Raw genomic sequence first — 26,761 nt, 5'->3', positions numbered from 1 at the left:
AGAATGGCTTTCATATTTATTTAAAAATCATGTGAGGCTTCAAAAAAATTTCTTGTCCACCATGGTCCCTTTCAGGCTGGGCAGCCCAGGCGTCCCTGTGATGGGTGTTCACTCTGCTCTACTGATGACTGATGACGGGGTATCTGGGAAGCAATGAGACACAAACCCAACATTGGGTTTGAAGTCTGGCTCTAGCACTTTCTAACTCTATGATATCAGACAAATTTCTCTTTCAGAGCTTAGATTTCCTCTTCCATGAAATGCTAGAATAACAGCCCCTTCCTTAAAAGATGATTATAAAGATCACATGATGACATTTGTACACCACCAGGCATATCATATATGCTCAATAAATATTCATTCTCTTTAATTGAAAGAAACGAATTCACACATCACATTCTAGTACTTTCTATACCTCGACTCAGTATTTAATTATGTCCTCTGGTGATAATTAGAGATCTAGAATAATGACCTCAGGCTAAGCACTAGAAATATGGCTGCATCTGACCACCAGAGGGGATACAAAGTCAAGTCCTTTGAATCAACCTTGAATCACCATAAATGAATCCCATACGCTAAAACTGGGCTGGGTTCAAAGTGATACCCATTTTAATTCAAATAATGTAGCTAGGGAAGCCCCCCCCCCCCCCCCCCCCCCCCGTTCCTCAACTCTCAGGAGGATTCTTGGAGCCATCTAAATAAGTTCGAGAGTGGAAGAGACAATGAAGAGAGAATATCCTTTAATAATACAATGATATCAATAGGAAAACACATCAACATTAGGAATCCTGGGATAGATACAGAGAGGAACATAAAGGTGACAAATAGCATCCGCTTCTTCTCTCCTTTCTTACTCCTTAGTTGCAACACTGGGGGCCTGAGAAGGCGAGTGTGAGAGAAAAGCTGTGCTTAGATCTCCCAAGAGAAGAGCTTATAAGGCAAGAAGAGATTTTGACCCTGCTAGGACCATCTGATTGGGGCTTTTCATTTCCTGGGCTGCTCTAGATTTCTTAAGGCCCTCATCCTTTCCATGTAACCCCTTTGCTTCCTCTTTATTCCTTATTTTGGGTTGGGAGAGGGAAACACTTGGACTGATCAGGGCTTACTAGCCATGTGCTATGAGCACGTGATTTAAACTCAGTGGACTTTCCATTTCTGAACTAGGAGCACTATCACAAGACTCAAGTACCCTTGTTAGAACAAAATAGCATAATCATTGCAATATAATCTAGATAGCAATTCCTCCTCATTTCTAGAAAGGCAGTATTGCTTATCTGAAAGATAGCTAAGTTTGTTTTGAAGTTGCATTTGAATATTAATCAAGCTATTTTGACAAAGCATCTGCATTCATTTGAGGTGGATTTGTGTGTCTGTGGCAGGGGCTGCTGATGAAGAGTTAGTTCTACCCTTAGGTTTGGCCATTTCAGATAAAACATCTAAGTACTTGGCAGAGTAAGTGTTTAATATGGGAAGCATCTTTAACAGTGGAATGCCACAGGAGATCGGAGAGCACAGAGCTGGCTACGTGGCATGCATCCTAGGCTTAAAGGAGAGATGTAGATGGGTTCTTCCCTTGTCCCTCTAAGGTTGCCAGCCCAGTTCACCAGGAAATGGAGACAGGGATTCAAGGACACACCCCTGATGTGGAAAGGTGCCACTGAAAATAAAATAACGGCATTGCAAAGGAAGTACTTCAGAGGTTGGCAACCTCAGACACAATGGTGGCAAAAGGGAACTTAAATCACAAATCCATGGTCAATGACGAAGACTGGCACTTAGAATGGAAACGCTCTTAGGATGTACCTTTTCCCCATTAAAAACAGCTGAAAAACAAAGCTGATTTTTCTATGCCGTTGCTACTCCTCATTTCATAGTGGCACAACTCCCACCCCAAATGTTGTGGGATTATATTCAGTATAGATTTGTTTATCAGTTCTCTACCCTATCTATTTTTCAGCAGCTGATTAGTCTCCCTGGGAGGTAGACACATCTCTGATCAAGAGCTGCTTGACTCTTTTCCATCCTCACACATGCATCCCAATATCCACATTACTTATAATAAATGTGCTGATATGCACATATATAAACACATTTGTATGCATATATGTTCCCAATACTGTATTCAAAGACACATTCCAAATGGATGTATATATGCATTCATATACATATAGGAATCCAACTGGATTCCCAGAGGGAAATGTGGAACACATTGTTAAAATGTCTGTCATCCATGTAAGAGAAACAGAAATGTGCTGGGCATTGAATTTGCATACAGCCCCGAGCTCAGAGGTTCCTGTATGTGCACGGTTCTCCTGTTCTTGATGATGGGCATATCTGACAGAAAGATTCTGTCAGGATTAGCTCAGGAAAAACACCCCCAAGGAGATAATTTGAAGACATAGTGAGAATTTGCCTCAATACATGAAAATAAACATGAAATCCTCAGCACTCTCTGCACATTGAGAAGTTCCCACCAACACCCCGCTGCACACCGGGGGATAATCTACTGGAGCTAATTAACACCAGTCATACACAGAGCTGTTAGAAGTGGTTGCCACTTAGGATTGATTTAGTTGCTGCAGTGCTTAAAAGAGACTTGAGAAGGTTTTTGTGTAAATGTGGGAGGAAAGAGGAGGAAATAAAAGTGTATAAACAGCTGCAGAATTAAAAGGTGTTAAGGTCTTTTTCTCCCCCTGAAGACATTAGGGAAACTTATTGAGAAACTATTAGTATTCCAGTAAAGGAAGCTTTTTACTTGATTTTATGTTTCCTTCCACATCAAAATTACACACTCTCTCTCTCTCTCTCTCTCTCTCTCTCTCTCTCTCTCTCTCTCAATGCAGAGTCTATAAGACTGTGGCCATGAAAAAGGGCATGTTTTACTTCATAAGCAGACAAGCTCTTTGTTAGATGCTAACATATGGATTGTGTCATCTATAAAAACAACAATCTTTTATCTCCATGTCTACTTCTCACTTTATTTTACCCTTCTGAAATATTGAGATTTTCAGCAAAATTATTAATTGGTAATATGTCTTAGGAAAAATCATCAAGGAATAAAAGGCCACAAACAATTCCTTCTTTACTAAACTATCTCTGTGATATGATAAGGACAGGACAAGTCTAACTACTTTAAAATGTTCTTCCTCAAAGTGAATGTCATGGATGCTATCTATGAATAAACAATATCTCTGATAATCATGACACTGAAATATCACAACTGAGTAAATAGAGGTTTCAGCAACCTGCTTTTTATTACTGCAACACCACGGAAGTAATATTAAAAAGACCATTAGTGTAAATCCCATTAAGTCAGGCTTTGTGAAAATTGAGAGAGTTGCAATTGATTTTTTGCCTTGGCAAAAGGGTTTACCAAAGAAAATTATAATGACATAAAAAGGATTTCAGGGGAGAGAACGTGAGAGTCTACTTTTTATTTTAGCTACACCATTTGTATCTGATATCGCTAGAAATCATTTCTGATTCAGGGTAGTTCTATTTGGCTATGTTTTGCTTTCTGTTAGTCGAGATACTGCTTGTTAAGAATAACAAAGCCTACATGAAAAATTCTGTAAAATATATATTTCCATAGGTCTAGACTAGCCTAGAAAATAAAATTCAACAAAAACACACTGACATTGAGTATCTGCTATATTCAAAGCCCTCTACCACATCCTCGGTAGAATAGAGAAACACACTCAATCTCTTCTCCATCCTTTAGAGATTCAACCCAGGAGGGAAGACAGACACATTCACAAAGAACTGGGGAATGGCAAATAGGTTCATCTTGAGAATCAACTCAAAATAACTGGAGCTATTTAGCTACCTGGAGTGTTTTGTTGAGATACGACAGGGGTGCTTGCGATTGTGCTGTGATCAATTTATAATGCCTGTTGAGAGAGGGCATTAGAAGTGTAGAACATAGGCAATGTCTCTGCCAACGCAATGCTCTGGCCTAGAAGATGGAATATAAGGATGGGGTTAGATTATATGTAAGAAATAAGGTTCGAATGGTTAGTGAGGTTTTATTTTCACTATCTTTCAAAAAATAACCAATTGTTAGCCAGGGTTTTGGAGCCATTAATTGTGCCTCCTTATATGAATTTCAGAGTGGTTGATGTAGAAAATAAAAGCATGAACAAAATATTCAATGTTAAAACCGAAGGTACAAAAGTTTACAAGTATCATAAATACAAAATGAGAGATTGCTTTGAACTGGACACAATAGTAGAGAAGAAGTCAGGGGTTCTAAGAATTTGCAGTGTGGGACCAGAATATCTGAATGAGGCAAACAGGCTGATTATTAGGTAGAGAGAAAGGTTGTGTTCTTGCAAAATTAAGATTTTTTTTTTGCTATGTCTCCAAATGTTAACTAAAAAAGGCTAGCTGGAAGCAGCTTCTCATTCTACTCTCTAGATAGAACAGATACCATGTACCTAAGAGGACTATGAAAGGTCACCCTCCACCTATATTTCCCCTCATTCTGCTTCTTGTATGTTCCCCCATTAGCACTGTCATCAAGTGACGTCGTGAACTGACAAGTCTTTCACTCTTCATTCTTTAAAAGAAGTAGGAGAGAGAAGGAAAGCTGAAAAATATTTCCACATCTGTGTGGACTTATTTGTATTCATTTCATTAATTTACTTCTATAGCTAAACTCATCTACTCCAAGAGCACTAAAACTTTATGGATGCCACTTTAAGAGCCTACTTTGTCTTCCGGGTCCAAGGAGGCAGAGAGGCGTCCACGAGGCACGGAAAGATGGAACGAAGAGTATCAGAATGTCAGTCTCACTGACATGCCGGCAGCTCCTCAACTGCCAGTTGCAGAAACATTTTCTGAACCTCCTTCACTCACAAGTTTTACTTTACATTGATGATTTTTAAAAACAATAGTTACCCTTTTCCCATCCTCCTCCAGCAATTTCTGGTTTCTTTCCTTGGTCTTTTGAAACTCTATCTCCTTTCCTCTCTTGATTTAGTTCTTCCTTTTCCACTTGATTATATATCCTTTTGTGGAAGGAACCCAGCTGGGTTTTCTAGCCTGACTTTACATTAGAATAACCTCAGGATAGTTGGATTTTACTCATCAGACCTGGCCCCTATCCAAGACCAGTTATAGCAGAATCATTCAAGGGCGGAAACTGCAGTGTGTGTGCGTGGGCGTGCGCGTGTGCGTGTGCATGTATGTTCTTCTAATGTACCCTTAGTGATTCTAATGAATATCCAATAGAGTGGATTATAGTAGACCAGTTGTGCTCAAGGTGTGGTCCCCAGACCAACATCATCAGCATCTCCTGTAAACTTGTTAAAAATGCAAATCCTTGAGCCTTACCTTCACCCCAGGCCCTTGGAATCAGGGCCCAGATTTCTGCATTTTTAAGATTCTTCCAGGTGATTCTGAAACAGGTTAAAATTTGAAAGCCTCTGTGCTAGATTATGGATATTTTTTGTCTAAGTTAAGACAAGACCTCAAAGTAAAACTGTGCTCCCTGACCCGAAGCATCAGGATCACCCAAGAGCTCTACCCTTGACCTACTGAGGTTTTTAACAAGATCCACAGTGATGTGTATGTAGAGCAGAGGCTGAGAAGCACTGTTCCAAGAACTTATTCAAAGCTCCATGCCCTTTGCCACACAGTTGACTGTTATGATCTTATTTAAAAATGTAACAATCATTCATTTCTCAAAATGGAACCCATTTATTCTTTAGCTATTAAAATAGAAACAAAGCTGTTTTTCCTATGTGTTGCCACGTCTAAGTCTTTTCTACACTGCTGTTTCTGTTCTAAGGGTATTTTCAAATCTCCTGAGAAAATGAAGAAATAAAAGGTCAAAATTCCTTTGTATGTAACTTGTTGCCTTTCTCCCCTGAGAAAAAGAAAAAAAAAAAGGTCAAAATTCCTGATGTGTTCCTCAATTCTGAGATGTATCCATTTTATTCCTCTGGAAATAGGAACTCTGAGGTTTGACAAAGAACAAAGATGGAATCTTTGCTTTGGGTCTTCTCTCACACACAGGAAGGAATCTCTGGGTGTAAAAAAAAAAAATCTTTATTGACTGTATTAAGAGGCAGCAATGTGTGTATGTGTATATACTGGGGTGGGTAAATTAGAGAGGGAAATGTCATCCCCACCAAGTCAAGTTCATCACCCCTTAGGTTCAAGCCCTGGTGTGAGGATGCCCCAGATTTCTCTATAACAGAGGGAGCTCTGTTGCTTCCTGTGATTATTCTAAAACTATGAGAACCAGTGTAATGGCAAAAGATCACAAACCCACCTGTTCAAGCACCTGTTTTTCTACTCTTCTATTTTCATCTGCATCTTCAGCCTCATTTAGCTCAGATAAGAACTGATCCCTTGAAACTGCAGGTCCTTTATCTACTTGGTATCCTAGCCTAAGCCTTAGTTTGGGAGGGGTAGTGAGCAGATGGGGAGAAGGGCTGTCAGATGATCTATATTTGTAGGTAACAGAACATTTTCAGAGTTTAAAACAGCATACTAAAAAATAATGATTTAATACTATGCTTGAATCTGATTAAAACCAACATGCAAATCAACTACACTTAATAAAGGAATCTATCATTGTATCTTTTTTAAAAATATTTTTTACTGAAGTATAGTTGATTTACAAAGTTAGTTTCTGGTGTACAGCAAAGTGATTCAGTTACACACACATATATATGTTCTTTTTCATATTCTATTCCAGTATGGTTTATTACAGGATATGGAATATAGTTCCCTGTGCTATACAGTAGGACCTTGTAGTTTATCTATTCTATATATAATAGTTTGCATCTGCTGATCCCATCTTATAGTCAGAAAGTCTTAGAAAAATAAAGGATTCAAAATCAAATGTGAAGCATTAAGAAATGAAGAAGTCTCCCTACCACACTAAAGTTAGTTTTCTTGTCCCAGTTTCACCAGTCTGTTCAAAACTTCTTAGTTACTCAAATTACTTCTTTCTGAGCTTTTCCACCACCACCCAGCCCCTGGGGTAACCCTGTGAGAAAATGACTTCTCTATTTAACCACTTAAGATGTGAATATTTGTTGTGAACCAGCTGCAGCTCTAATAACCACGGATCCCTGGAATCAAAGGCTAATTCTCACAAACAATACACTCTTCTTGTTCCTGAAAGCACACTCTGTAACCTTTGCAAGTATTATAAAAAGTAAGTGTGACGGGTCCAAAATGCAATTGTAGCCATAAGTTTCTTACAATTGGATTAACTTCAAACTTCAGAAAAAGTAAGTAGTTGAAGTTTTATGAACAAAGGTGATAACTGAGGACATCCAATTTCTAGGACTATGGGGCAATTTTTGCAAAATAAGATGCACTGTATTGCCAATTTGGTCAACAGCTGAAACTTAAAATGCTGAATTTAAAATATGTTGATATAGTAGTGACGATCAAAGGTTGGTTTCTCTCTCACCTAAATACAATTTTCCTTATTAAGAAATACAATCATTCAGAAACAATTTGTTCAAAGGATCCCTGAAGTAAACCAAGCCCCACTCTCTAAAACCCAATGAGTTCCTTGGTAGCAAAGGAATATACATAGAAATGAGGGTTTATACATTTTTTTTAACTCCACAAAAACATCATGGAATTAGACAATCACAGGTGTGACATATTACCTAAATGTAAACCATATTAATGTGATGTTAGTGTAATTAAAATCCATTCCTCTCCTCAGTGAAGCATGACTTTAATAAAATATAAATGTTTTCAAAGTCAGGTCCTAACCAACTTGGAATCCCAGTGAGGAACAGAGCCGGGACATTCAGTGGGTGCTCAGCCAGCGTGAGGAAGGAAGGATGAAGGAATGAAAGTAGTTCAAAATTGGGCACAGATACCTGTTAACAAAAGAGAATTCTCTTTCCAGAATAAATAAAAAGTTATTACTTCTAAGAACATCACGTACTACTTTCAACACATGAATTAGAAGTAAAGGTACATTTTGGACACATGCTCTGCAACTGTTTAGAACACATGCTCTGCAACTGTTTGAATTAGTATACTGCTGTCAATTATTCCAAAAAACAGCAGAGAGGAAAGGAAGGAAATGATCTTCTTTGCCATTTAAAAAATATACACATAATGGCACTTTGTAGTATTTGTGTAAAAATAACAAGTCACAATAATAATGCCAGCCCTTTTGGTTTTTAACTATTCTTAATTGAAATAAGATTAAATAGGTCTAAACGGATAAATGTTCTGAGATGCTAACAGCAGTTGCCTCATTGTAATCTTTGCTACTTAAGTACTAAAATATTATTCTACATTTTAGATGACTTGTGGGTTTCCTTTTTATCTGAAAGGCTGTATGAGGAACAAAGCATTATGTTTCAGACAAGAGACCTCATGGTTTTCAAGATTCCAGGTTATTCACCCAACCATTTGGCCATCTCCCACCTACACGGGGTCACAATTGAAAGTAAAGCCACCTCAGAGCAAATTTGTGAACTTCAAGGCCAAACAACTGCATAAATAATCTGTAGGCCACAGACCATCATCAAAGTCTGGAATTTATGCAAATAATTCTGCTTACATTGAACAGATCTGTAAGGCTGTAAGCTTTTCCAGCCTAAATAAACGAGTAATGGAGAGGTTTAATGGTGCAAGATTGCTCCCTACAGGCCAAACTGCAGAATGACATACAAGACAATTGGGGTGGAGGGGAAAAAGAGATAAACAATGTTTTATAAGGCATGTAGGTTATTTACTGACAAGTAGATGAGTGCAGAGGCATGTAAAGATCGTATAACACACATCGGGATACGTATTGACAGTTTTTCTTCTAAAACTACAATCCAGTTTTAGAGTTCTCCATTATTTCCTACTTTTCTCTTTTGGAGGTATCTTTAATCTTCTGAAAAATGTAAATTACTTTTCTGCTGGGAAAAAAGTTCTGTTTCAATAATGTATTCTAATACCTCCGAATGTCTACTGCATCTCTATATTCTATAGAATTCTATAGAGAATCTATATTGATAAGTTTGGTTTTGGTAGAGTGATCAGTCACAAAATTTGGAATTAGTTTCCATGATTTGAACAAATCTCATGAGGAGGCAGTGGCGGCGGGGAGGTGACAGTTTACATACTACTAACTCTACACAGCTGTCAAAATGCATTTGTTCAAAACTACCTACTTTCAATATTTAGAAGAATTTAAAGATCATGTATATTTTCAACTGTATTTCTTCTTTAAGAAAATATCAAATACTTTGGGGGTTAATTAAGCACAGATAGTAGTCCATCTAACATAAAGGAATCTGATTTTTCACTGGAAAAATATCCAATTAATACTGAATTTCAGTAATTTATATAGCCGCTCACATTTTCTGAAATATGGAGAGTGGTTTTTAAAATGCAGATCTTCAAAACTATAAGACACGTTATTAGAAATGCATTTTCCCTTCAACTGTAGAGAAATTCCAACTCTAAAGAGAGTAGTTTTCAAAACTGAATAATATATTATGGTTAAAACACATCAACAATCTGGCACACCATATGTATAAATAAACATATCCCACTATCACTGCACATGCCATAAATGAAGCCAATGAAACATCTGAAAAGGTAGAGCAAATTCTTCGTCATACTGTTACAGACGCTAAATAACACTGTCAGCCTTTTCTGAGAGATGCATAAAGGAAAGTTATCACTCTTAACACTGCTATTTATATAGTTCAAACATTCTGCTTGCCCATCTGATGAAGATGTTCCACACATCCTTAATTTTAAACACGATTTAGAACATATTCAGGTTGAAGAAGGAAAGAATACTATTCTTCATGATTGGATTTTGATTTTGAATAATCAAGTTTTAATTATAATATATCTTTGAAATATTTAGAGGTAATAAACAGGTGAAATTCAATTAATTCAAGAGTTCAAATATAACAAAATCATCAAAGAAAAGACATTGTACTAGTAATAAATATGCTTGTTTATTCTGATTTATAGCCAACTGTACATTGGTCAGCATTTCCCCCCAACTAAAGTATGAATTTTAAGCAATTAGGGGATGTAATAAATGTGTGTAATAGAATCCACGACTTTAAAAGTGGAAGTGATGAAGACAGTAACCTACAGGTGTTTTTCTTCCCCTACTATTAGGGTCTCCTGAAGAGCAAATGTTTTATACATGGTGTTTAATTGTATATAATTATACAATTGTATATAATGATGAAATGATATCAATTTTCTTTTAATTAAGTAGATAATCTTTTTATTAGAAATAGTTTTCTATAATTAAATTGTTCAGGAGAAATTTTAGTAAAGATTGAGGACGAACCATGTAATTTCTAAAAGATTCATAACAATCTTTCTGTGAAATTAATATTTAATTCATCTAACAATATTAGTTCTCAGTAAATTGGGTTGCTACTTTTCCAACGGATTTATACTTTGTCAGTCAGTATAATTGTGAATAGAATTAGTGAATATGTTCAGGTTATGTGAGAGAATTATTGATTAAGGGTAAGAAAAGTTTTTAATATTGCCCTCTTCGGCAAAATGGATTTCAAATGCCGTATTATTATTTACCTGGGGCAAACGAATTCATATGTAGAGCCCTAATTCTACCATAACATAATTATTAACCATAATAAAGGGTAAGAATTTTCCATTGCATTTATGAAGACTTTAGGAACAAAATATAAAGCTGAATAATAAAAATTGTATTATGGTGGATACTTTTCCTAAGGCTATCTATCACAATCAACTAAAATTATTGATCACAAGAAAGAGTGTCATTATTCTGCTGGTATAATTGTAATGCTCATAGCAAGATAGACTTTTTACTGTGTTTGTGCATTGTTTTAATGTGGATTTTGTATTGGGAAAATTGCTCATATATGCAACAAAACTATTTTCTCTCAGCTTGCAGAATTTTGACATTTTTTTCTTATTTGTGTATTTTCATTATTCTCATGCTAAACACAAATAAATTCTAAAACTAAATTCACATTATCAACAGGAATTCTAGGCCCATCAGGTCTCCTCCAAGCAAGGAATGTTACTTTTACCTTTGTTACATTCTCTGCAAAACTTACCGGTAACATACTTTCAGAAAATGCCAGCCAATAAACTACACTAAAATAATTTTCTTTATAAAAGCACAGTGATCTTTGGCATCGTTCACTATTTTCAAAGCCATAAAAGAACAGATAACAAATATATGACTCACAAATTATCAATTATGAAAAATAATCTGGTTCAGAAAGCTGCACTAATGCAAAAAGATGGATCACTTGTCACAAACCAATAAAGGCTATTGTTTGTGAATCCAATATTTGATTGTATCATTTATGTTGGGCAACTTCAAATGATTTTTAAACCACATTACTTTTTGAAAAAAAAATTGTTATAAAGGTGAATTCGGGGGTTTGGGGGGAGAAGAAACCAGATGTGTAATCTGTCATCCTTGAAACAATTTATATTCTTACATTGAGTCCAGCCTACACATCTAAATCGCAAAGACCTGGTCAGCGAGGAGGGATGCATCAGAAAGAACCCTACTGTGTTCCAGAAAATGGACAGAAGCAGGAAGGTTAGTAGACTTTGACTATCCTTCCTTTTCACGTGCCATTCCACTGGCTGAAAATTTGCAGCCTGGATGCTTCATTATGCAGGGAAGTTTAAACTCTGTGTTCCTTAAGCTAACTGTGGTTTGTTACACTTCTTATGAAGGTACCTGCTTTTGCTTCTTTTATTTTGTATTACACAGAGGAAAGCACAATGAGGCTACCAAGCTTAGAAAACCTGCATGACCAATTCTCTTCCAGACTGTTTCACATTCGTAATTTTATAACGAAGGTCAAGAGGTACAATTCTCACCAAGAAGAGCATCTGTGTGCTTTACTGGGGCCAGAAATGTCCCATATGGTGTTATCCAAGGGCCACTTGAATGCTCTACCTGCTCTCTGATATTCCAGTTACAACCATTTACACCTGCTTGTAAGTAAGGGTTTGGATGGCTAAGAAAATCAGAAATACTTTGCCCACAAGGCCAGTGATAAAATGCACATATGTTATCTGAAGGTGGCCCATTCCCACTCCTAGACAACAGATTTGATCATCAGATGATACAGGGCACAGGTGAGTTTCAGTGACATCATAATGGCAGACACAGGCAGAGGGTAACAGGGACCATAATGCAGATAATGGGGAGTAATCCCAGGATAATGATGTGCCCAGATGGGTATCTGATGGGGAGAATGGAAAATGGTGAAAGAAGGGATGGGTTTAAGGGTAGAAAGGTCATCACATCCTAGAGACATTATTGCACCATGGGCCTTTACCATAGAGTTCTCCTCTCCTTACTCAGTGAAGAAACACTAGAAATTCTGAAATAAATAGAAAAAGGGAGAGCTCAAGGGCCTAGTTATGTATGCTAAAACATAGTAAGAAAATTAAGTATTAAACCCTGGCTCAACCCCTAACAGCCCTGGCTTGTTTGAGGTAGGGGTCATGAATTTTGCTTAAAGCGGGCCTCATGAATGCTCTTGGATATATTCCTACTTGGACTCAGAAAAGAAGTGAAAATGAGGTTGGGGTAATGGACATAATTGAGTAACTATCCAATTATGGCAACTGCTAACTAATGAAGACCTATTACAACCAAGTTTTTAATAGAAAATGCGCTAATTGACTATGTTGGAACTCAGAACAAGCATATGGCTAAGATGTTTGATTACCTAGTCTGGTTCCATGTCAGTGATCAACTATAACACTGTAAAAATAAGGGTTTCTATGACAACTACTGAGCTTGCTGACTAAGGTGTGGGTGACCAACTTGAGGGATGAGTTTCTCCAAATCGTGTATCTTCCATTAGTCCCACACTGTGTGACCTGGAGGCTCACCAGCCAGAGTGTGTTTTTTCTTGTCCCTTCCTCAAAACATCCATCTTGCTCTCAGCCGTGGCAAAGCTTAAATTAGACTCTTACGTGAAGAATAGAGCATAGTATTTATTTTTTAATCAGAAAGGGTATATAAAGCTATACATTTAATCTGCTTATAAAAGTGAAACAAGTCAACACAGTCCACCTAGGTCTGAGTCTAGCGTTCAACCTCAGGAGTGATTATAATGATTTCTGAAGTTTCTGGAGAGGGCCAGTCTCGAAGTCAAAGACAGCCTGTACAGCAACTTTCAGGAGATGGGTATTTCATCCTCCATAATTTTAGACAAAAACTTTCTTTTCCAATGTCATTCTAAACTAAAATGCAAAACAGGTGTTTGATGCTAAGGCTGTAACCAAAATATTCCCCCTTATAGCCTGCAATTCCGATAAGACTTCCCTCGGAAATATAATGGTTACATAGCCCTTGTATGGCTTTAACAAACCCCTATTTTCTTCTTTCTGCACCATACAATGTGCAGTCTATTTGCACCCATTCAGGACTAAATTACAGATAAAGTTACAGCAAATTTGTTTTCTCAAAAAAGCAGTCAGCCCTAATATCCCTTGAGTAATAAAAGCCTTGTCTTTCATTCAGAACTAGAACTGGCATAATTTTCTCCAAGAAACAAACTCCTACTTCCTGCGACAATGGACCTGTTCTTAAAATTCTGAATGGGATACAGCTCAATTTGCAGGTGTTCAGGTATAAAGGTAAAAGGGCATTTGACCCCCCAGCTGGCAACTGTTGCTGTGGTAGGTAACTTCATTCTCCTAGTTGTATCATTCTATTAGATAAGCTGCCAGAGTTTTCAGCTCTGAATTACAGAGGTAGGCTCAAGTGAATCAATAATTTATACAGATATATCTCATTCATTCTGATGGTATAAAGATACATACTAACAGCCTGCTGCAGCCACAGAACAAAGCCAGCGAGACATTATTTAAAAAGAAAGAGAGAACAAGGAACCTGTTTATCTATGTGAGCAAAAACATTACGTAATAATGACCTCATGGCTTATTAATTTTATTTTTCAACTGTTTTAACAAATACTGTGATGAGATAAATAAGCCTTTTATGAATCTCAATAAGGTTGCTCTGGCGATCATTAAGCTAACATTTCAAACTTTCAGATTGATTTTAAAATAGAATGATGTTTAACATAGCAATATAATACAAATCGCTTGAAAAGATTCGCTCACTTAAGAAGTTTACATTAACTAGCTTAACTAAATCTCTCGAATATTTTATTACTGAATTTCAGTACAAAATTACTTTTTAAAAGATGAGAATCAAATACATTTAGGGACTGTACACTAAGACTATTGTTAATATAGCCTTATGCTGTTAATTATTACCTGGGGACAATTACATAGTGTTTTATTCACTAATACTATGACATTTTTATTAACTCATATTTCCTGTGCTAACAGTGGTGCATTAAACAAGTTATAAATAAGAGGGCAGCAAATATTAAAAATGTCTACTTTAAAATTCTTCAATCATGTTAAAGGGAATCTGAGCTCCTCTCAAGGAAAACAGTACTAAAACCAGTGTGGTTACAATATAAATTAATAATCAATAGCCTAGCTGGCTTGAATAATATTTTTGTAAGTTCCTGTTGTCTTGTCCTTAAGGATGAAGGGAATTCATGATCTAAAAACATGATAAAAATCTCTCCTAGCAACTTTAATTATAAACAGTGACTGTTACTTGACAGATTTGAAAATTTATTTGAGGATAAGACGCATTAGAATGGGTGCCTTGCTCATTCTATTTCTTTCAGTTCAAGGCCGGACACATGTCTGGCTTGAACACATGAACCGATCATGTTCAGAGCTGGTTTAGGAAGACTGCGCAAAACTAATCAGGGCAATAGATCCAAAGAGAAGGAGGGTAGCAATTAGAGATAATACTCAGGTACCCTATTTTCCTCCACATGGAGAAATTTCCCTTCTTTTCCAAGGAAACCCCTTAGGAAGTAGGGCAGACAATAAAAGTCTGAAAGAAAAGAAAGTGCGCATAGGAAAGACAAAGAGAACGAGAGCGAGAGCGAGAGTGAAAGCGAGCGAGACAGGGAGAGGGAGAGGGAGAGAGGGAGAGAGAGAGAGAGAGAGAGAGAGAGAGAGAGAGAGAGAGAGAGAGAGAGAGAGAGAGAGAGAGAGATAGAGGGAGAGAGAGAGACCAACGCTGTGGTCTCTACCTAGAGTCCTTTAGCCTTTCGGTGTTATGCTCTGGGGCTGCCTGATGCAATCAGTTAACATTTCTGGCCTTCCAAGAAAATATAGCTTGTCCCTTAAAAGTAGAGAGAAGAAGCAGAAATAATGGAGTGTCCCATTTCTGACAGTCAAGAGGGAGAGTAGAGAAATGTTCCCACACTGATCTCATTAAGATGACGAGAATAATGAGTGTGAATCTTATGTATGAATCTCACAGTAGGTAGAGGAGGGCATAAATGTATCCCACATTCACCCTTTTATGATGCCTGATATACTACATTTATTCTCAGCTTCATCTGATACTACTGTTGGGGGTTTCTGTTACAATATTACAGCTTTAACTTCCAGTTTTGCTGCTGAAGTCATCTGAGTCAGTCATTCAACACAGCTTTATTGAGTGTGCATGAAAACGGGGAAGATCTGTTAATGGAACTGAAATACATCTCAAGCAGAACAGCCTGAATTTATCTCCTGTCACCGGTTGTAATAATGGATTAAAAATACTGAAAAATGGCATTTTTCAGTTTGCAATCTATTTTTTTCCTAGTTCCTTAAACTTAGGCTAAACGTTCTAGTCAATTGGAAATAGAACCCAGGTATTATTACGTCTCCCGCATATTTTTGGAGGAAGACTCATGCATTTTTAGCAAACACTGATGAGAAATTTTTCCTTGTGATTTATTTCCCTTTCTTAGGTCCAGTATAGGATATTTCCAAATAATAATTTTAAGTTAAATCATTTTCTCAAGATTGATACAAATTTTGAAAGGTTACAACAGCTCTCAGAAACAAAAACCTGTGTTGTTGTGGTCTTATGTATTATTCAAGCCTAAATGATCCAAGGGCCCTCATACTTAAGGACTTCAAAGCATTTCATATAGATGATTTCATTTAGCTTTCTTCACTCCGGTAACTCCAATAGCAATAAATTGGTGCACCAAATTTATAGCAAACGATACCTCACATAATTTATGTAACAAAGTGGGCAACACCCTACAAATTCTAATAGTATCTTAACATATGCCCAAATTATTATTAATTCAGTACTTCCACCACTTTGTAAAGGAATATACGCTTCCATTCTTTTGCTTAATTATATGCTAGAAAAGTTTTGATCTATGTAATTTTAAAGGAAATTTAGGATTAAAGCAGAACAATGAAACTGGATCACCAGTTTTCCTAGATAATTCACAATACATACATTTTTTCCTGGCATTTATTCAGTCTAATGGAAATTTAGGCCATGGACAGGTTCATCTCAGCTACCATTAAATCAATATGGATCAATATAGATGGTTTAAACTGTTTAAGCAACTCATGAAAGTATGTGTTTGAAACCTGGGAAATATATTCTTAATGAGTCTACATTTACTTTCGGGAATAAGTAATTTATACTACTTAGAGGCCAAATGACATTTCTTTGCTTGTCTAAAATGTACCTCACTTAAATACACAGTGAACTTTTTGTGTCCTTTATTACTATATACACATCTCTGCAGTGTTTGGGGGAGCTGTAATGTGATGTGATCGCAACTAATAGAGAAGTTCATCAGAAGATAAGATATGCACTTATTACTTGAACTGCAGGAATAATACTAAGCAAAGTGAGCACAGATTTACTATTTTGAATAGGCAGTTCCAGCCCTTTCGATCAACACATTCCTTAATAGGGAATACCAAGAACTGGGAGTCTAATTTTACATGCTTAGAACTCTACAGGACAATGTCACTTGGTTTTCTTTAATTAAGGACAACTTGACTTATAAACTTCGGGACAGAGATTCTCTCCCTCTCTCCCCCTCTTCTTCTCTTCTCAATGCTGCTGTCTTTGAAGCGTCCATTACCAACAACTGGGGGAGAAGAAGAGTCAGTGCCTCAGTAAGTTCCTCTCCCTTAGAGCACTTTAATTTCCTCTACTGTAAAATGATCTCTAAGCTCCCTTCCATCTGTAACATTCTATGAATTCATCTGCACCCTTAAAAGCCTACACAATCTCCACCTTTGGAGACCCCTTGCCTTTGCCATGAGGAAGGTGCTTTATCCTGAGGTAGGATTGGGGTAGGTGTGTTCCTGGCATCCTGAGCACCAAGCCATGATGGCATTGAATTTACTTCCTACATGTGATATTTCCATTCTACAGCTAGTACTCTGTGAAGGGATCGATAGGCTTTGTGAATGGGTCTATGTCAGTATTTATGATGTTGACACTGTGGGGAAATGCATTCCAAGGTTTAAGCAGCTGTCTTACAAAACAGACTTTTACATCTTGTTTGGAGGTTGTGAGACTACATGAAAAAATATGTAGTTTTAACTACACATCAACCAAGATTTAGGACTTAGAAATAAAACTGTGGTAGGAGGCTCATATTCTGAGAATTTAAAAAATAAAGGAATCAGTGCACACCCAAACTAGTAGAACCTTGGTTAAAGGTCTCTCTTAAAAATACCAGCCTCCTGGTTGAGGCATGCAATAGTCTCTTGCGATGGAAAAACCAAACTCGATTTAAAATAATTTAAACAAAACCAGATAAGTTTTCAATATTGCTGCCTAACTAGAAAAAGTGACCTCAGCTATCTGAACTTCTATATTTATGAATTAATTTTCTCTGAGTAGCAGCCATTACTTTACTAATATCACTTCAAAATATAACACCTCTTATATGCAACCTCAGCATAATAATTTGTGGATAATTAATGGATTACTTGTAGCCTTGGCAATCTCTCATTTTAAATGAAATCCAAAAGATTTCTCTCAGGAAAATAGTATTTAATTCACCAACATTTTATGACAAAATTGGATGATATATTCTTGTTTCAAACATGTAAGTATTGCCTGCAGTCTTCTTGGCAGAAACTGTAAAGATGCTAACTATGGAAAATGCAGCTGAATTATTTGTATACAGCTAACTAGAATATAAAACATCATATATTTACTTATTATTGATAAATTACAACAGTGAAAGTTTTTTGATTCCTTTGGGGAACTGAGTAACCAGCCATAAAGAATAGCCAGTAGAACGTGTATCTTCCCTGTTTTAAATGACTTTCCTATTCCACAACCCTTTTTCCTTCCCTTCCAATGAAAATCTAATAGGTAATCAAGCCTAATAAAGCATGCTTTTATATCTCTAACATAACGATATTCACTTAGGAATATAAAGACTATCTATTAGTCATAACTATAGTACAATGTATGGACAAAACCCATCTAACCTTCATAATGATAGAGGTTATATTACTTAGGCCAGAATTAATATTCACCCCACTTCTCCATTTCAGTGAAGCACAACAATGTACCCTTGGAATCAGTGTAGAGAAGAAAACTCTCATATAGGTTTTCATAAGGGGAAGATTCAATTCTTCAATCTCTGTGAAGCCAAACAAAATCTGTCCTTTCACTGGACTCCAGTGTAGTCAGTAATTTTGTATAGAGATCACTAATTCTTTCTCCAGACTGATTACCTATGGGAATAATTTGCATTGTATGCAAAGTACCAAAAATCTAAACTAGACTTTACCACCAAGAGCATGAAAGTAAACAAAGTTAAGCTCACATTAAACTTGATCTAGAGCATGAATTCTCAACAGGGTTGAGATGGCACCCAAGGGGGTAAAAATTGGTTCTTGGGGGAGAGCAAAAAGAATCTTAGGTATCACAATGATTTGTGGCCCTTCAAAGCTCAACATTCCCTGAGAAAAATCGTATTCCTTAGTATTTCATTTGTCTCATTAAAGTAAATGAAAAGCTTCCCCTTAGAGAGGTGAATATGAGAAAAACAGAGAAACACTGATTTAAAACAAAATAAAAGCCAAGCTTTGTCTCTAAAATCTTTTTTCCCACCCTTAAAATCAGGGTTGCCTTTCATTTTTATCTAAATATCTGTTTACACTTTGATGTGATTTCTATCTTTCCTTGCTTCTTAGCTTTTCTCTGATTTTTCTCTTCATTACTTCCCTTTGAGCCAGTGGCTGATGACTGGTGCAAACACGAGAAATGGTCACTCTTTCATCTTCCCTCTGTTACTGATCTCTAATGTTACCACTTGCTGAGTATTGGATCTCTGTCATCACAGCAAAATAGAGGACGCAACACAGTGTCATAACTCACACACCTACTATGGCAGGAGTGACTACGGCATCTATAGTCGATTCTGACTGTAATGTTAAAACGTGGTAAAATGATGGCAAGAAAAAAGGCAATGAAAATCTTCCTTAACAGCATTTCAGGTTAGTTTCTCACTTGGTACATTAACTCTAATACACCACAATTCTAAGGTATATCTCCATAATTGGTCAAAATAGAAAAATCAGACAACAGAAAGCATTCTACTCCTTATTTCTTAATATTTACCCAGTACAAAGGGGCATGAAAACATGTGGAGAGTGAAGTCACTGTCTAAAGTATATTAATGACTGCATTGCTGTTGTAATTTACAATCTTTCAGAAGAGTTATTACTCTTACTTTACAGAATTTTACTAAAATAAATTATACAATTATCTCATTCATTTAAATTTTCTCCTTTGAAAAACACTTTACAGAATAATATTTTGCAATGGAATATGGCTTGCTGTTTTGCTTAGAATGCATGTGCCTAACAATTTAAATTGAAGCTAGGGGGTGGAAAATTTTTCAGAGGACAAGAACACTGGTTTAGGAATCTGAGGACAGATAGTGAGACACCTCTGATTTCATTATTTTATAATTTTTGATCCTTAGTCAACTGAGTTGTAAAATCTGGATGCAACATATTTTTTAAGGGTCTCATAAAGGTTTTGAGGCTGTAACTACCTGATACATAATACAAGGAGGCTGCCTGGGGAAATGGTACAGCAGCCATACAGCCAGAAGGAGACCACAATGAGGCACTGGTGTCACCCCAACTTTCATTGCACATATCATTAAGGTTCATGAGAAGGCTAATTCCTAGATTCAATATGGTATCATTGTTATGCTGACGATACCTGCAGTTTATGTTTGATTATAATATAGCACAACAGTACTGTACTTGAGAAAAAGTGAAATAACTCGATTTTCCTCAAATCACCCACAGAAGAAAACGTCTCCAGATTATAGCATCTTACTACTTCCTGCTTTAGAGAACAAAGGAGGGAGAGTAGAAATAATAGATAATGTGTGTGATGTGTTATAAGAATTAAATTCTTCTTGTTGAAAATATAAAATAAAATTTAAGAGGAGTAAGCTTTTCAGAGAGTGGTAGACTCTGTGCCTTATGTTATTATCTCCCTCCAAAGAGCAGGAGCCCCTTTTGCTGACATTATTAAAATAAACAAAAAAGGGTATTGGCACCATTTAAAGAAAGCTAAGCGCTGATTTGAGGAAGTGCTGCATTGGTATATGTAACAGCCACAAAAATAAAACAAAAAGATTATACATTTAAATAGACCTACAAACTGAACTAGAGCATCACTCCTCAAGGATTGGAGAAATCTAGTCAAAATGCTTTGTTTCATTAACATCTGATTTTAGCTAATTGTGATCAATCCTAAAACTCAACTCACTTCTAAACTGTGGTCTTTGGGGGGGGCTTTTACACAGTTGCAAGAATTTATATGCAACACTTTTCGGAAGGTACCACTTACAAAAAAACAATTTTTTCATAGGCCACTGCTTGAAAAAAATTTTCCTTCCATGGAATTCAGATAAATTTGGAAAAAATGTATACATCAACTTAAAGTGCCAGCAGGTTCATATGAATTGGGCACACAATCTATTTACTGAAAAGAAAAATATAGTACTAGAATCTTCTAAGTGTCAATACTCTTTGACGTTGTAAAAGGAATTTTAGGCAACTAGGAGGTATACAATATTCTAAATCAATGAAACTCTGTATAGACTTTCTTTTTTTCTCACTTACACATTTGTGAAGGAAATGTTTAACGTACCTTTAAAATTTGTGTAAATTAAATTGGCAGTATTGTTTATAAATTTAGTAAGTCCTTATGTCAGAGGAAAGCATCTATAAAGAAGGGTGGGCAAAAGGTCTTGGAAGTTTAGATTTACATAATTCCAGGAAAATTCAAGAATACAAGGATAGGACCATCAGTTATAGATCATTCTGCTTTAGTACTTGTTTCTTTGGTTTTCAGGGGTCCTTCTATTTTGCTGTTGTGGGGAAAGTAACAAAAATTACATCTGGAACATTTCCAATTTTTTTCTGCTGGCACTAAAAAAATATGGTAGCAACAACAACAAAAGCTTCTGTAAAAATCATTTGAAAATTGCTAGAAACCTGAATCATAATCTTGTTGGTGTGGTATTACTGATGTCTCACACCCTTTAAAATAGAAATTTCTGTTGAAATTTAAAATTACCTTCCATATGTCCGGTACAATCACCCTCTTTTGTTCAGTGATATGAAGGCTAGTAAGACTTGAATCTAAACTACAGGTGATATAGACATGTCTTTGTTTTCACATTAACATTTCTTCTTAAGCGATGCTCCCTTTTTAGTCCTTGAACATGAAGGTCACTTAAAATGTCCTTATTGTTTGTAATAACTTTTAGAAAAATCCATATGTTGTTTAATAGCAGCAGGCTTTCTACACAGGAAGTACTTGATAAGGTTTCCTTGGGAGCCTATTGTCTTCAGATCATTGTACTATATTCCCATCACCTCTGCAAGTTCAGTTCCTCCTTTGCTTGTGCTTCCTCCATTTTTTTTTTTTTTTAAATCATTTGGCTACACAGAGCTGTCTCATGTCATTCTTTGCATACATCATCACTGTTTTTTCTCTTTGCCTGCATAATGGCCCAGCTTTTCTGAGAGTCGCTGTTGTCCAGAGTGTGATCCTTTACTAAAATGGGGATTGAATGAAGGTGGAGCTCAAATTATCTAGGAGCAAAGGAAAACCAGGCATTTGAAAATGACCTAGAAAGGAACGAGTAATGAACCAGAGTGGCCTCAATGAATTGCTGTAGAGGGAATTCTCAGTTTTGACACAAAAGGAATGCCTGGATTCCAAGGAAAACCTAGGGGGAGAATCTCGGTAGGAAGCCTGCCTCATCGGCTGGTCAGCCCGGAGGGCTGAAGCCAGTAGCTCTCCAGATAGGAACAGAAACACATGTATTTTATGAGTAACAGTTAAGCATTCAAACATGCTGTTTTGGAACACAAGGTACTTTGAGGAGTTGACATCCCTTCGTAATTCATGTTCATTGTTCCTCTAAGTAAAATATGTGTCTCCCTTTAGTTATTCTGCTAGGAACTGTACTTCAAAGGCAAGAGGACATTTTTGATAATGCACATCTTAAACTTTTCATTAAACTACCAAATTTAAATTCTACCTTTTTGTGCACTCTGACATTTTTGTCTGGCATTTTCATTAATTTTGCGACATACATAAATGTAGCTGAAATGTTAACTGATCAATACTTTGTCTCTCTCATGTAGCACTAGCGTTCCATTCCCTAAGGACCACACAGCAGAACAGAAATTAAATGTGTAAAATATCAAATGTTAATGTTAAACACAGCGGCACTTACTGTATAACGACAGAAAAGGCTAAAACAATTCCAAATGGACAGATGGTACCACAAATTATCTACAATCCCATTTAAGGATTAAAGTTTGTCCTGTAAAATAATTCTTTGACGCACACTGAAGTGTGTCCTTTTTACTGATAGCCCGGTTGTCCAATTATTTTTGTGCTCATTACAGTGAGAAATGACAGTACTGAAAAGAAAGAGAGAATGTACACTTTTTTTTTTCCCATGTTGCACCCACTGACATCCACAAGAACACAAATGTCTAGTCAAGAGCCTGATGAAAATTAGGCCCAATTTATGAGACACTTCCACGTCTACAATAGATGAATCCCAAAGACAAGCGGTTGTGCATTCCACATCACATACGTCTGTCTGTGTTTGCTCTTAAGCATACAATATTCATAGTAAAATTTAGAAACCTAATTCATAGCACACAACAATAAGGACGTTCATTCCCGGGAATGTGTTTGCTTATATTTCATCCATCACCTTCCAGGCCGATTTCCGCTTCTAATACTGTAAGCCAGCTTTGAACCTTCCACAGAGCACATAGGTAGCACATAAAGAAGCCAGGGCAGCTCTCCCCCTGCATTTCACATACTCCCCATTTTAACTGACATAGGGACAAAATTATTGTTTTTCCATTTTAATTTCATTATTCTATATTTATTTTTGGATAGTAAATTAGAAAAGAAAAATAAAATGGAATAGAAAAAAGGCACTTAAACATAAAGTTTACTGATCTGGGCCTAAAACCAAGCGGCATAATGGTACAAATGCATGTGCTCCATGTGAGGCAGCTGCATTTATGAAAAAGTGGGCCAAGTGGAACCAATATTATAATAATAGACCCGTGATCCATCAACAGGGAATGATGGGAACAATATGTTTGTAACAATGGGGTGCTGCTCATAGCTTCTCCTAATGGAAAGCAGTTCTTTTCAAAAAACTGGCCTAAAAAAGGCTCTGGTTATGCAATAAGATCTTTGAAACATTTCATTTTTAAATACATCATTGAATATCTATAAGATGAATAAAAATCCTACAACAGTTCTTTTTTCCCCAAATCGTTATGATATTAAGATTACAAGGTACATATTTTAAAAGCTCTTTTGAAAAGGAAATAATATCCATGTGGCTTGGGGCAAGGTACTTAACTTGTCTGGGCCTCAGCTTCTCCCTCTGTATATCAGGAAAATAATAGTATCTACCTCATAATAAGGTTGTTGGGAATATTAAATTTATTAATGCATGAAAAGCACTTTCCTGCTTTAGTGCCTGAAAAACAGTTCTTTGGCACATAGATATGTAATAAATGTTAGTTGTTATTATTACTATATAAGGATCTTTTTGTATCAGAATTTAATCTGAGACTAAAATAGATGACTGAGAGAGGATTATGAAATAGTTTAGAATTCAAATGGAACGTATAGGAAAAATGGCTACAAAGCATTAAGCTATGTCTATCATCATTTAATAGCTAGCTTTATTAGAGCAAACCCTTATTTATATGGTATCATTGAAGAAAGTTTCTCCACATAAGAAAAAATTTCAGACTGACTGACTGGATCATTGGTTGGTCTATCGATTTAGATAGTCATTTATATTGGGAGCCTACTAACGCTAGATACTCTGCAGGTGATGCTAGAGTCCCAGGTGAAAAGGCAGGGTCCCCATTCTCCTGGAACTCCTAGTTCAGGTCCAGATAAATGAAGCTGGCTTTTGTTTTCATTGTTTTAATAACATTCAATGGAATGTAATTCAGTGCTTCTTTTATTTTTTTCAATAAAACCATTAATATTGTTGTTTCTTCTCAAAAGTACTGTTAATGTGCATTCACATTGTAGTTTTTGGTCTCTTTTTTCACCATCGGTGTCAGGAGTCCCTTTTCCTACCTTTATTGTGGCCTCCCCCGCCCCCCTTATTTTGAAAGCATCTTTCATTCAGCTTGTGTTTTGTAGGACCCAGTCTGTTAGAAACTGACCACCAGCTAAGAGAGAGAATAGTACATTTCTTCCCCAGTGAATTTTGACTCCCTTTCAGTGAAATTACTCAAGTACCATCATGTACATGTAGCTAAGTTTCTCAGAGTTTCACTGCCTGGTTTATTTTTCAATCAGAAAGAAATTGTGAAAAAAAGTCTGCCATCTTGAATTCATTTTACATGAGTGACCTCTAGAAGCCAGATGAAGTTTATGAAGACTTACACACATTGTAATGCTAAATTGCTCAAAATGAAGGTTCCTGAACAAATGATATAATTATATAGGTTTCTCTGTTTTCAAATCTCACATATAGCTGTGAGGAATGACTTTGGGAGGAGTGAATCAAAGATGGCAGCATGACATTTTCAGTAGAATATTATTGTGTCTCCTAAAAGGCCCCTGGAACCTGGAAGTAATGGCATAAAATACACACAGAAACTCAATATCATTTTTTCCTCATTAACATCAAAGTGCCTCTATGATGCTGAAAATAATAATAAAGTTTGTTTAACAGTACTCCAATGTATTTATTATGTGAAAGAGCTAAATACAAGAATATTGAAAGAGGCAGATTTTCTTTTCTAAAACTTAATGATGATGACAGTCACTTTCTTTAAGGAGACAACGACATGTCTATGGGAAGCAGGCTGCTTAACTTTCTGGTAACTTACAACACAAAGGGACATATACACTCTTTGTTCCATGTGCTCAGACATTAATGAAAGTCCCATACAAGGCCTGAGAGGAGGACAGAGCTCAAAGTACTAAACAGATGTGCATACACTCATTTGAATGGTAATACTAAAATGTTGATTTGTTACTATAATTAAAACTCTTCTTGTAAGCCCCTTATAATAAAGTCATATTCTGAGAAACCGGTAACTATAAGGAAGCATAAGGTACTCATATTCTAACAAATATGACAATAAAATAAAAGATTTCAAAAGAACGACTCCACTTAAACTTCAGACCGAAACCCTGAATAAGCAAAAATAATGTGAGAGCAGAAAATCCCAGCTGAAGCTCAGAGGAAAGTATTCTTTCAGATTTTCTAGCTTTGCAAGTTGGTCTCATCAGCAGTTTTTAAATAACCAAAGTAAAAGGCTACAAGATGAACATTGTCAGAGGACTATTTGGATCTATCAAACTCTCACTCATGCGTTTTTAAAGGCTGGAAATCTCAGAAATAATAAAATGTGCCTTAAATAGGTCACATCCACTTCCAACTGATTCACATATTAAAGTATTACCAACTAGCATTCTACTGCCAAAGATTTTCATATTTTGAAAGAATATCTACAGGACAAATAAAATTAAAATGAAGATGGTCAAGATTATTATTATTTTTTAATGCTAAGGACTTTTCTTGGCTCTGCTATTGGGATTTGGAATTATGCAATATGTAAAGTTTTACATTTTCACTGTCACAGAGAAAATTATACATTGGCTGAGATGTCTTATATTCCGGAAATCTGAGGCGGGGATGTATTCTTGGACTCAGACCCTGAACAATCCATCAGGTTCCTGCCCACGGCAAATCTGCCCAGTCAAGTCTCAAAATAGAAGTTTAAAATGGCCACATCAACATAACTGTAACTATTGCCACAGAAACATGCAGCTATGATTACTGAATTTAATGAATAATAATGTAAGTAATACAGTATGATCATACCACAAAAGCAGCGAGGCTCCTTGCGGGTGAATCCCAGTCAAAGCAACTATTAATGTAGTATGCAGCATTTACGAGCACCATGACACAACGCTTCATTCTGATAAAGTTTCTTAGTAGCAGCTATAGGAAAATGAACGTGTTATTAGAATTTGCAAGACTAAAACCCATCAGATATGCTACAAAATTCTTCAAGTTTAGTGTGATTTAAAATGGATTCAGAAAGTTAATAAAGTTGTAAGAATATACCAAGCAATTTGGCTCACAAGTTAGAAGAAAAGAAGTATCTCTAAGAAGGTGAAAAGAACTAAGTTATAAGTGCAATTTCTTAGTTAAATATATTTGCATAAATAATACTATCATGCAAATTGGGCTACCTCTATTCAAAAGAAAAAAACAATCTCCAACAGTTCAAAAACATTTTTTTGCCACTTAGAATACTGGGAACCTTAAATATATTTAAGAATTCTGAA

The 26,761-nt window shown here is 36.3% G+C and overlaps 1 protein-coding gene across 6 annotated transcripts in view; it reads right to left on the bottom strand.

The window, feature by feature from the left end:
• Positions 1 to 26,761, bottom strand: part of MCTP1 (multiple C2 and transmembrane domain containing 1) — a gene marked incomplete at its 5' end in the record, with an annotated part of 535,475 nt that overhangs the window by 133,731 nt on the left and 374,983 nt on the right. For all 6 annotated transcript variants that reach the window (XM_082836435.1, XM_082836436.1, XM_082836437.1 and 3 more), the window contains one exon: positions 26,292 to 26,411. In XM_082836435.1, the coding sequence (XP_082692561.1) occupies positions 26,292 to 26,411 (120 nt within the window). The remainder of the gene's footprint in view (positions 1 to 26,291; positions 26,412 to 26,761) is intronic.

Source organism: Leucopleurus acutus, assembly GCF_964270905.1.
Source record: "Leucopleurus acutus genome assembly, chromosome: 3".
NCBI lineage: Eukaryota > Metazoa > Chordata > Mammalia > Artiodactyla > Delphinidae > Leucopleurus > Leucopleurus acutus.
This window is presented reverse-complemented; position numbering and strand designations above follow the sequence as displayed.